At 40.2% G+C, this 13,171-nt stretch overlaps 1 protein-coding gene across 1 annotated transcript; it reads right to left on the reverse strand.

Annotated features, from left to right (window-relative positions):
* Window positions 1–33: 33 nt before the first annotated feature.
* pdcd4a (programmed cell death 4a) lies at window positions 34–13,020 on the reverse strand. Its single transcript, XM_033968754.2, has 11 exons — window positions 12,569–13,020; window positions 8,678–8,980; window positions 7,080–7,177; window positions 4,804–4,917; window positions 4,490–4,711; window positions 4,290–4,387; window positions 3,991–4,105; window positions 3,092–3,199; window positions 2,242–2,352; window positions 1,996–2,135; window positions 34–1,920 (listed from the first exon to the last, which is right to left on the reverse strand). The coding sequence occupies exons 1-11, from the start codon at window positions 12,609–12,611 to the stop codon at window positions 1,869–1,871; spliced, it is 1,404 nt and encodes a 467-aa protein (XP_033824645.1). The 5' UTR covers window positions 12,612–13,020; the 3' UTR covers window positions 34–1,868.
* Between the last annotated feature and the right edge of the window lie 151 nt (window positions 13,021–13,171).

Below are 13,171 nucleotides of genomic sequence, written 5' to 3' on the forward strand. Positions count from 1 at the left end.
AGGTGTAGAATCAAACACAGACGCGGCATAGCAGAGGGGATAGACATTTATTTAACTTTATAAAAAGAGATTCGAGTTGGCAGTGTTTTGCACAGAGTTTTCTTTTCAGTAAACAGTAGGCTGAGAATTTAAAGAAAACCTGGGATGCAGTTGCATCCTGCATGCAATAATCCATAGGTCCTTTTTGCACCAAGTTATTGCTTTTCAACCTTTATATGCACGAGAAAAGTCTCTACATGGGCTATATTATGATTAACGCTATGACTACAACACAAAAAATGTAGATGTCACAGAGAGGGTACTAGTTGGTAACGTCAAAGATCTTCCATTAAAAGAACTGTATATAGCCTGCGCTTTTAAAAACACAAAAAACTTTAAGGTACTACAATCACAACTGAACCTAGGCTGCCACTGCCTTTTCCCATCACTCAGAGTGTATGCACAGAGTTTATGCACAGCAGACTGCAGCAGCAGAGGCGCTGGTTAATGATTGTTTACAGGTAAAGACTCATTCCTTATAGATTTAGGACATAACCCGCCTCATTCTGCTTTCTGATTGGATAATCGTCTTGACGAGCAAAATGCCAGATTGACATAAATTTGGTCATTATGTCCAACGTTTTTGTAATTAATAATAATAACTTATCATTGTTTTCAGTAAAAGGTATATATTTGATTTGAACATATCACCTCATTTCAGGGGATACAGTTAGGTCATGTTTATGGAATTTAAAATCCAAATCTTGCATACAGTTCCTTTAAGCCATTACAATTTGCCCAAAAGCTCTTTTTATTTGTGCGTTCAGCAAAGTATAATGGATGTTAGCCATTATTTGCCTTCACATCGTTGCAGTTTATACGAGTCCACAATAATAATGCAGTGTCATTTTGTAGCAATAGTAGAACCTCTGGTGCATCACTGTAGCACTGGGCACATAGATATGGTTTGTTAGGGCTGCTCAGACATTAGAGAATGTCCTCTGCAAAGAACAAATTGTACATTTTGTAAAATCTTGTCCCTGTAGTTTAGACTTCTACAAATGTGTTGCAAAAAATGGGATTCTTGTATTAGTTTGTAGTATTCAAACCTAATCACAATTGCAAGACTTTACAAATTGCAATTGGATTATGTTCCAAAATCGTGCAGCCCAACTGTTTGTGCTTGATGTTGTGTTTAACAGCTCTACTCTATGCGGAAATGGTTTAAATATATTATATGCATATTATTCTCTAAAGTATGCCATTATGTAACAAGTTGCTCAAGAAATTAGCTAGTTCAGTTCTCTTTGAGCTTCAGGTAATAGTCATGTCAGAATACTGTGAAGCAGCATTAGCGTTTTTTAATAAGCGATAACCTTTTTTTTTTTTTTTTATTCAACTTTCAAAATATATTTGCCCATATACAAGTGCCAATTCAACAACCAAACAGTGACCATATACTCCTTGTCTGACTGCAAAGGAAAAGAAAGAAAAAAGAAAGAAAAACAAAACCACTGAGATTGGAAAAACTGTGTGTAGAAAATACATTTTAGAGTGTATTCTGAATAACGTTTACAAAATATTCAGTTTTAATGCCTTTTCATTAACAGCAGTAAACCAGTAAAGCAAAGGAAAAGGATTTCTTCTCAACGCATCTCTTCTCTGCAACTCAGATGCAAATCCCTCTGGATACACAAGTACAAAGACTTAGGCAAATGAGTGCATAATTTCCCAAATAAAGATTTTTTTCTTTTTTTTTTTTTACAAAACCAGTCAAAGACGGTGAATAACAAGAAGTGGACACCCAGCCCACTCCTCAGTCCATGCCCCAGTGGAAATGGGTCAGAGAATGAGTAGACACCCATGGTCCTGCTGCTCCTGCCGTGCAATTAGGTCTTGATAACTCCTCCATCGCCCTCACTCACAAATCGCTTGCGCCCCCTGGTAAAACACACACAAATCTACTTTGGTTTGAAATTAGCACATTGATGTATAAGTTCTTCATGACTTCCATACCTGCAAGGACAGGCGTCCCTCAGCTGTTTAGAGATAATGGACTCCTGGTAGCAGAGGTCCACAAAGCCCTCCATGATGGTGTGGGCATGTGGCACATCCAGGCTGATTTCAGGGAGCTCGTCATAAACCCGTTGGAAGCCCTGTCCAAACACATTCATAAATGGGTCAGTGTGTGCTTTTCCACAAATACTGTACCTTACCATAGGTTAGTACATACAGCATTAGAAAATGGACATTAGAACATACCCTGTTCATCTGATCAATAGTGACCAGGCCAGATTTCCAGAAGGACTGTAGCAGTTTAATCATCATTTGGCCGGCATTGTCCCCACTGGCCTCCAGCACCATTACTACAGCCTGAAAAACGTAAAAAACAAAAAAAACTCAGTTTACACATAGTAAAACGTTGCTATGTGATGTCATGTGGCCATAATAACAAAATGAAAAATGTATTGTGATCCAAATCACATAGTTAAACCGGGAAAGGCTCTGGGCATAAGATGAAGAAACACAGTCATTATATATTCTTAATCAAAGTCCTGTGGTGAGACTGCTCATTGTGAAAAAAACAAAAACATTCTATTCTATACATTTAAGTACCCTTAAAAGGCATTATTCTTCTAGGTTATGTATACATTATATAGACTACAGGGCCCCGGGGTTAGCAGTAAACCTCTGTTATTTTGCAATTATATATTTAAAGTGCATTTAATGTTTTTGTTCAAGTAAAGATGTTTGAAGTTATGACAACACATTTATGAACTCTCTCTGACCAAAAGTTGTTACACTTAAGTGAACTGCAGTGCAACAGGTTCCTGCTAAAATACAAAAAATATTTGAGACGTTGTAAATGTTTTATGTGTTTAATTGTGGGACTCCCTTGAAAATGGGAATTTCTGATTATTCAACTGCTCTGTAAACCATAAGTAACACATAAAATACATTATTCTATTAAATCACATTTTGGGTTAAACAAAATCCTTTTGAGCCAGTATTTCAGCCAATAATGTAAAATACATTATTATGAAGTACTCTAAATTTTAAAAAGGTATCAAAAAAATAAAAATTGGTGTTCGTGTGTAAAATGACTCCTGACCTCATAAACAAGCTCATGGTGGAAGTGGGGCACCTCCAGATCTCGCAGACAGTGCTCAGCCTCTGCCACATCTCCAGATATCAAGTACTCCTTCAGGAGGAGGTTCATCTGCAACACAAACAAAACTGATGATTCTATTCGGCAGAAGAAACAAGTGTACAGGAGTCTGCTGATGTTTATATTAACATTTACAGTGCACCAAGGCCAAACAGCAGCATCTTCGGAAAAGTGCCTTTTCACTGATGTTTCTGCCAAAAGAGGTTGGGCTGTTTTTGCCTGGTTACATCACACTCTGCAGAGCCATATACACATCCACCACTGATGTTAATATTCTTGGAACAATACAATTAATCCGTACTGCTAGCCACTAGAAATGCAACCCAAAAGCAATGCATCTACAACAACAGAGTGTGTAAAATCAACAGGCTGGACAGCAAGACAAGAGCACACATGATCTTGATACACTGCAAGCCCCACAAATGAAGTGGGAAAATGACAAAGACAACTCTAACAGAACAGGCCTTGTGTCAACACTGCCTTGGTTTACTCTGTCAAGCAGGAAATCAAAGACAGACAATATCGACCTTAGTATGCAGCTACTCCACATGCCCTCACAGGAAAGATCAACTATGGTTTAAAGACGTCAGAGCACACAGGGATGATAGAAATTCACTGAGTATGACTTTTATACTATAGAGTAAGAATGAGCAGAACAAGTGCACTTCTCATTGAGGACTGGGATGTGGCTCCATACACAGTTGACAGTTTGTCCTTAATGTGTCTTGCACAATTAGCACACAAGCCAAGCCTCCAATGAAAATGCATTTAACTCGGGATTATTTGCTGTAAGCTGTTGCACAATGTATTAATTACCTTTGCAATTCTCAAGTTAGTCCTACCTCTTTAATGAGATGTTTGACGGGTCTTAGGCCACCACCTACACCCCACACATTATCCAGACGAACCACCTCCCTCTTCATGGACAGAAGCACGGTTGCTCGGTCTAAAGCCACTCTGCACACAAAATCAATGCCATTTGTTATTCTCCTTCACTCAAATTTAATTTTACAAACACCACACAGATACATCTGGCATTTACAGTTTTGAATAACCATATTATCTTTGCACAAACTTTAAAGACCTTTGAAGTGACAAGAAGGACACTAATAAAACAGTTATTATAGACCTCACTCCTTACCTTGCATGCTCACAGTCCACTCTGCCTTTGTAACGGTCCAGGAAAGACATGGGCAGCACATGGTCTGCTATAGCTCTGGCTATGAACTGGCCTAACATCTGGAAAACAAAGACATTCATAATGTGATGAACCAAAACCATTTTTGTACACAGGGAGGATCTTGTTGTTAATGGTTTGACCTGGTTTTAAGTCTGGTTTACCTGTGGAGCCTCTGGGGTGTCCAGGATAAGGTCTGGCAGCTCTTTGAGCATCTTGTCAAAGGCCTGGGCCATTTCACTTTGGGACATCATTTTGTTGGACAGATCTGAGAGCAGACGTGAGGTCAGCTCTCTGTGGCTGGCTTTGCCTTCCAGAGACAGGGACACGGCCAAAGAGGAGAACTCGTACTTGTGAGGACCTAGGTTCAGTTCCTTCAGCAACAACTGCAACAGCAATAGACAACACATTAGTTATATTCTTATACAATTTACATTGCATATGGTTTACATTAATGTCATTATAGTTCAGTGCTTACCTCAACCTCTTTGGTATCTCCATGTTCAAAGTACTCTTGTACAATTGGATTCACCATTTTTTCCAGTTCCTTCTCATCTATTACTGGAACAACTGTAGCATAAACTGTGTCACCCTTAGAAAAGGCATAAACACAAACAAGAATAAAAATATTGAAACAGCCATGATCACAATTTTAAAATAATTCCATCTCTCATCGTGAATATCTTTTGGAATGCAAAATGCTTAAAGTCTATTGTTTCACATATCTGACCCGGGCAATCTCTCAACATAGGAAACACATTGGCAACAGAAAGTACTGCAGTCAATAACACACTGAAGTTCAATTTCCTGATCTGTCCTTGAATAAAATGATTGTTTACTTAAAGAGGAAAGGAACGAAAGGATAGAGCCATCCTGCAAACAGTCGTGGGTTGGAGGTGAACCAATAAGTCAGAAATAAGGTGGCAACGACCACACGTACAATGCCTTAAAATGCCAGCAAGCAGTAGAGAGGAATATGTATACTGTATTTTCCCAATTATAAGTCCCTCCATAGCTGGTGCAGTAAGTCAGACCAGCCACAAGATGCATAATAATGAAGAAAAAAAACATATAAGTCGCATTGGACTATAAGTCACATTTTTGGAGAAATTAATTTTACAAAATCTGAGATCAAGAACAGACCTTTTATCTTTAAAGGCAAGTTATAATAATAATAAAATGGAGAACAACAGGCTGAATAGCAGTACAGCACGCTAACATAACACATTTATATTTATTCAGCTACATGAAGAATAGACAGAACTGAACACGTGTCTGGTATGTTAACGTAAGATATTAACACTTAATCAGATAACTAAAAGCATAAAAACAAGCTAACAAATTTACTCTGGATCTCACTCCAAATCACTAAATCTAGCGGAATTCTTCATCCTCGGTGTTGCTTCTGAACAACTCCGCCAACTCCGGGGGTAGATGAAGCACCACTTCTGCATGGCTGTCATCAGACTCAGCAGAGTAAAATTATTTTAGGGGGCATTTTTGTTCAGTCTTTCACAGATGTCTTTTAAATTACCATAATGTTGAAATTTTAAATGGTACAGGAGTAGTAGATACTAGTACACAAGCCTTGAGTGCCCTCACGCGGTCGTCACTATGAGAGTAACTAAGATGTGAAATTATACATTTTAATAATTTCACATATAAATCGCATCTAAGCATATAATCGTATATAATCGCATCTGAGTAAGTTGTACCCCCACACAAACTATGAAAAAAAAAGTGCCACTTAAAGTCCGGTAAATACAGTACATATTATATTGTATATTTTCATACATTTGCATAGTCACTGCAAAATATACAATTTCATTTAAAAATTACAACTTGTTCAAATTTTTCTTCACAGGTCCAGCATGTGAATGTTTCATTCTTAAATCCATCAAATGCCTCTGCTGGATTAGAAGTCAGGGTCACATGGTGCATTAGAAGACCACAGTGTAATTTTCTGTACCACTCCACTCCTTTACCTTTTTCTTCCAAGGCCAAATCTTGCTCTTCGCTTTTGTTAGCTTTCAAACTGTAGGAGTGTATCCAGTGGTGGTGCAGACATGGCCTTCACACAGTTTGATAGCAATAGCAAGGATATGCTGATTGTGCTGGGATTCAGCCATCTGTGTGAATGCATCAGGTGTTTCTTGTGCTGACAGACAATCATTTTCTTGTTTCAAGCTTTTTATGCAGACTTGTCCTGGCCACAGTCAGTCGACATCAGCACATTTGTGTAAAAAATAAAAGCCCTGCGTAGAACTCTGGCCTCTCCGGACAAAAAGCTACAGGCCACAACAAGCCTGAACAGCATCGCCCAACCTCTGTCACTGTGAGAACAGAGCATCAACAACAAATTCACTGCTCGCCCCTTGCATGTGCAATTCCATCTTCTATCATTCCATGCTGGAATGTTGTGTCCCAAGATTTTTATGACTCCTAGCTAGACTGAAAAAACAGCCATGACTGGTGTTTTATTTGAATTATAAATTTGTTCTTGCTCATGTAGGTATAAATATCAACCAATGCATGTTCAGTGAGATTACAGACCTGAATATCCCCTTTCCACTCACTCAACAGAGCTCAGGACCAAACATCAAAAAGTTTTTGCACATCTGGCCAGTAACGTAGAGATGCATTGGCAAAATAAACTAGATTACTTACTGGCCCCAGTAGTGACTGCTGCATTTACTTGTGAATCTGACATAAGGGTAATTATCATATTAGTATGATTATGTAACTTCGAGTCACCTGAGAAGACTCATCGTAGTTGGGGTCCCGTATGTCGGGCTCTTCATCTTCATACACCATTCCTGCTGCACCCCACACTCCTTTACCACCTGCTCCACCTAAGGAGACCACAGAGGTGTCAAACTAATCATACACAGTCTACAGAATTCCTCCTATTGAAGTATAGTGTTATAAAGCAGTAGGAATTTTCCCATTTCTCTTTAGGTATTGTTCCTTTGCTACAATGCGCCACACTTAGGTCTCAAGGGCTTTGTGTGGTTAACCATATACAACATAAAACATAAAATAATCAGGGCTCTTGATTTAGATTTAACACTTCTTAATATCATTTACACTCACCTGAAGGATTATTAGGAACCCCATACTAATACGGTGTTTGACCCCCTTTCACCTTCAGAACTGCCTTAATTCTATGTGGCATTGATTCAACAAGGTGCTGAAAGCATTCTTTAGAAATGTTGGCCCATATTGACAGGATAGCATCTTGCAGTTGATGGAGATTTATGGGATGCACATCCAGAGCACGAAGCTCCCGTTCCACCACATCCCAAAGATGCTCTATCGGGTTGAGATCTGGTGATTGTGGGGGCCATTGTAGTACAGTTAACTCATTGTCATGTTCAAGAAACCAATTTGAAATGATTGGAGCTTTATGACATGGTGCATTATCCTGCTGGAAGTAGCCATCAGAGGATGGGTACATGGTGGTCATGAAGGGATGGACATGGTCAGAAACAATGTTCAGGTAGCCCGTGGCATTTAAACGATGCCCAATTGGCACTAAGGGACCTAAAGAGTGCCAAGAAAACATCCCCCACACCATTACATCACCACCACCAGCCTGCACAGTGGTAACAAGGCATGATGGATCCATGTTCTCATTCTGTTTATGCCAAATTCTGACTCTACCATTTGAATGTCTCAACAGAAATCGAGACCAGGCAACAGAAAGCAACATTTTTCCAGTCTTCAACTGTCCAATTTTGGTGAGCTTGTGCAAATTGTAGCCTCTTTTTCCTATTTGTAGTGGAGATGAGTGGTACCCTGTGGGGTCTTCTGCTGTTGTAGCCCATCCACCTCAAGGTTGTGCGTGTTGTGGCTTCACAAATGCTTTGCTGCATTCCTCGGTTGTAACGAGTGGTTATTTCAGTCAACGTTGCTCTTGTATCAGCTTGAATCACTCAGCCCATTCTCCTCTGACCTCTAGCATCAACAAGGCATTTTCGCCCGCATACTGGATGTTTTCCCCTTTTCACACCATTCTTTGTAAACCCTAGAAATGGTTGTGCTTGAAAATCCCAGTAACTGAGCAGATTGTGAAATACTCAGACCGGCCCGTCTGGCACCAACAACCATGCCACGCTCAAAATTGCTTAAATCACCTTTCTTTCCCATTCTGACATTCAGTTTGGAGTTCAGGAGATTGTCTTGACCAGGACCACACCCCTAAATGCATTGAAGCAACTGCCATGTGATTGGTTGATTAGATAATTGCATTAAGGAGAAATTGAACAGGTGTTCCTAATAATCCTTTAGGTGAATGTATATGTCAACATGATTCTTCTGTCTATTTTAGGAATAAGGAAACATATACAGACCTTTCTTTGGCAGTCCCCGGCCTTTCCCCATCCTGGATTTGCGGTCGTTGGTGGGAACCTTGCCCTTTGGACTGTGTGGGTCGACCCCTCCCATCTCGCCAGACTCTGAGATGGAGTCGCTGGTGGAGTTTCGGGAGGAGGACTTGCGTAGGCGCCGCTTTGCTTTGGCCTTGAGTCGGGCTTCATGCAGGGCTTTCTCTTGAGGGGTCCAGTTACCATTCATCTCGCTGTCGTTCAGCACGTCTTCATCATCACTGCCATGCCGGTTCGCCTCAGACACCTTCTCATCATAAGAGAGCATCCCTGTCAACAAAAGATTGTGTTTGCAATGTAGCCAGGTACCAAATCTGACACTGGAAGAAGAACAAGTGTTTGATTACTTAGATTTTATTTTATTTATTTATTTTACATTCTAGAAAACATGTAACATTTGTGAAACAAGAGATCCTCAAATTACCGCAATAGAAATCAGAAAAATCAATATCTTACTAGGTTAATTAAAAACAAATCACATTTACACCTTGAAAAAAAATATCACATCAAGCCTCAAGTATCTGATCACATTAGTTGTTGAAGTTCAACATGTGTTCCAACACATTCAAAGGGATTTTTAAGTAGGAATTGCTTTGCCAATATATCACTATCAAATTGAAATTGGTGCAAATAAAATTGCAAAGGCTGCAAATATTTAGATAACAGAATGTCCTTCTCTCAAATGTTAATATTCCTGCAGTTGTTTGCAATGTGTACACCAAACAGCATCCTACTTTAGACTTTACTGCAAATCTAGTTGCAATAGAAATAAAAAAAAATCATGCAGGGCTACTTGCTAACATTAATGCACTAGTTTTACTTGCAAAGAAAACTGTGCAACCCACCTACATATTTCATGGTACTGCTTTGAAAATCGGGCCAAAGGTCAAAAAACAAGTGAAATGCAACAAAGGAAAGCCTACACTACCAATGTTTGACAGACACTCACCAGCTTCAGACATTACTAGCAAGTAAACAATCTAGTCACAGAATGGTGTAGCCTTGTGTTAGGTTTGGAAATATGGCATTTATCAAAAACGTGCAAATGCAGTCTTGGTATAAAGCCAAAACACAACAACAACAAGAGAGATAGTGGTGTAGTATCCCTAGAGCTACACGAGGAGGGAGCGACAGGGAGCACATGTTCCACATGCACTAACACCATTTTTATGAGTCCGTCATCTCGCGATTGGTGTGCCCCTGCCGGACAGAACTTGACTACATATGGCCTGGTCAGAGCCAGGGCTGAGTCACATGCCTGGGCTGTAAAGAGAGGAGCAGCCAAGGCAGGAATGTCTCAGTGTGTAATGAATACTTATGCATTTCCACGCATGGTCCTAAATACTGCTCCTAACAAATTATGGCTACAAAGATTACAGGACAAAGGAAAATACATGCAGTGAGGGGAAAAAGAATGCCAAATTTAATCCACATTTCCAAGTGTTTTTACAACGAAATGCATAGCATTGTCATATGCCAACATGTTTATTTCAATCAAAATTACATTTTAAAATACCTTTAAGTAAAATACTGCAACTACATTATAAGTTATACACACTCCTTCAGTCTCCCAAAACCTGTAAACAACTGACCATGTGTCCTTTCCTATAGCTCCTCCCTCCTGCCAAATGTGGGCCACAGGCTGTTCAAAAGCAGTAAATTAGGAACTAGCCAATGGCAATCTGCCAAACACGCGGCCAGCCAATAGAGCAAAAGCATAAACGTGAATAGGCAGATAAACTGAGGTGTGGGCCAAGAGTTGCAAAACAAGTTTCAGAAAATGCTGCTCTGCAAAAATAAAAAAAACGTCAACTCCAAGTTTATCCTAAAAGCATTTTTGTTTTTAAATCTGGTAGCCTACTAACTTTACTTTACCAGAATGAACAGCAATTTCATACTGGCCCCCACAGATCTAAAGACTGCAGCTTGATATGGTGAACTTAAATCCCATTTGGTCTGTACAACTGTATTTACAACGTGTTTATTCAGCAACGACAAAGCCTAAATAACCAAATATAATAACAAACAAAGATGAGTAAATGTAGGTGTGGGGAAAACAGTACCCAGTATGTGTATGTAGTCCTGGGCAGATTATCTAATCAAAACAAATGGGTGTGGATGTAACTGGAGTTAAACCATCATGAACAAAGACAGACTATTGGTTTAAATACAGCACGTGTGTTTCGATAGAGAAAGGTGCAAACAAATTTGTGATAAACAGCTAACAATCCAATTAGAGATTTTGTACATCTGAGATAAAACCCAAATCTTATCTGCTAATGCAATTTAAGCAGCACATTGCATCACACCAGTGGATTGTCTCGTAATCTGAAGCCTACATTTGACACTGTGTGTGTGTACAAAAGTCCAGACCATGTGGGGGGGTTGAGAAGGACGCAAAACAGAAGGGTGGAGGGCCATGCAGAAGTACAACAAAGGATGTACCACTCAGTATGGAACAATATAATCAGGAGCAGGAGATGTCTAGTAGCCCATGTCTTAAACAATATATTCTTTACATTTTTGATCCCATGTCTAAACACATTATTACCAAAATTAGAGCTGCACATTTACTTGGCCTAACTGAAATGTTATCCCAATTTTTTTTGCTTTTAATCAACTTCAGTGTGTGCACAGGCTGAACTCCAAGTAGTAAGGTAATTAATAATTCTTCATTATCATTACAAGGCCTTTAAAACTATTCTTGGTCTTTATTTGGTGACCTACAATGGGCTGAGGTTGTCCCAGCAGCACATTGGGGTCTTTGACAGCAATGTGAGAGTGCTCTTCAGCCCTGCTCAATCAGGCGTGGCTCCTGAACAGGTCAAGTTCATGTGCACAGTGCAGACTCTTGTACACTCACACTAGCCTTAAACAACCACTGCATCTGGCTTAGATCAATCACAGTCTGTTTACCTGGTTCACATGTTTCGGCTACGTCATGTAAAGCACGTAAACAAACGCTCCTGCCTGACAAAAGAATCGATAGTTGTAAACTTGAGACAAAATTAATCTTTACCAAAGGCTGACGGGTTGGATGACACTCTATATGAATACCAGCTGATATGTAGCCAACAATACATTTATACAACTTATGTAACACTGAACACACACCGCGAGCACATATTATGTAAGGCTTCCCATTGGCTGATGCCCTATAGATGTGACGTCATCATCAACAGAGCACGGTGTACCACGAGCGCACACAAAGTTTGAGTACGTAAAAAATCCAATACGTTTAGACGACAATTACACAACTATTTCCCCCAAAATGGTATAAATGAACACATCATTGCAAAAGCAGAACATTTGACATGACACAATCACAACAGCCAAATCAAATGTGTTTGCAAGAAGCAAAAGCCACTGACAACGCAGGGAAGCGTCTGTGCGCAGTACTGCGCCTTGAGCAGACAGCGCAAACGAGCGAAAAACATGTGCATTCCATTGCATCTCAATGGATTAAGATTTGGTTTTGATTTACATGGATAAAAACGTATGAACAACAAATAATGTCACGAAGCTTGTTTTAGCTGCGCCAGTGTGCAGACAAAGCGGAAGTAAGCATGGCCCAATCAAACCCGTGAAAGGGTTAAATGTGCACAGGCTAAACGGTAAATGTGCACTGTGCTTTAAATGCCACATTACATTATTGCAGCGCGAGCAGTGAGCTGTGAGTATTGGGGTTTTGTGTGAATCATATAAAGTGTGTTTTGTGAGCACATGGTGAAGCACAGGCAGCGCGCCCGCCTCATGCACAGGGACAATGGAGCACGCTGAAAACACCAGGATCACTGATTGTTCCGTGTACATGGCTCTTTACACAGTGGCTTTTAACGCAGTGTTTCAGGGACTCACCGTCAGCGGCAGGCTGAGCCGTGGACCACACTTGGGTCGCCATGGCCTCTCTGAAAATCGCTCACACAAATCCTCTCGTCGTTTCCTTCAAGCTACGACTGCAAAAAAAAAAAAAAAAAAAAAAAACTCCTTCAATTTACACGATGTGCAAAAAGGTCCTAGTGGCAAACCTGCTGTGGCACGAGGTACACGATGCTGGAGCCTTTCTGATCCTTTTGCACTGCACGGTTTTAGCAACCTAAATATACAATTGAACAAGATTAGGCTACACAAAAAAACAAGTACGCGTAAAAATGTAAACAAGAATACTGCTCTTCTCAGCTTTTAGCTGGAAGAGTCAAGTAGCGCGGATGCAAAACGAGGGAAATAAGATAACTAGTCGCTAAGCATTGCTGCAAACAGCCAGTAAGATAAACAAAGTCTGTTTTTAACTTAGCAAGAAGCGAGAGATGAATCACGTGGAGAAAACGCGGCCGGGGAGTGGCCAGAGGAGGGGGTGGTCCACACTGACCAATCAAAGAGCAGCGAGCCTCTGCGGCGTCTGTCCCACTGATATGGACGTGGCGTGTATGGACTATACTGCTAAAGACCACGACACAAAGT

This window comes from Periophthalmus magnuspinnatus, chromosome 1 (genome assembly GCF_009829125.3).
Source record: "Periophthalmus magnuspinnatus isolate fPerMag1 chromosome 1, fPerMag1.2.pri, whole genome shotgun sequence".
Classification (NCBI taxonomy): Eukaryota; Metazoa; Chordata; class Actinopteri; order Gobiiformes; family Gobiidae; genus Periophthalmus; species Periophthalmus magnuspinnatus.

What these genes read in the sequence shown, in the direction of transcription:
- pdcd4a (XM_033968754.2), bottom strand. Translation starts at nt 12,611, where the DNA reads ATGGCGACCCAAGTGTGGTCCACGGCTCAGCCTGCCGCTGACG. An exon ending in GGCTCAGCCTGCCGCTGACG is followed by an intron (nt 8,981 to 12,568) that starts GTGAGTCCCTGA and finishes TTTTGTTGACAG; the next exon opens with GGATGCTCTCTTATGATGAG. An exon ending in ACTACGATGAGTCTTCTCAG is followed by an intron (nt 4,918 to 7,079) that starts GTGACTCGAAGT and finishes GCCTTTTCTAAG; the next exon opens with GGTGACACAGTTTATGCTAC.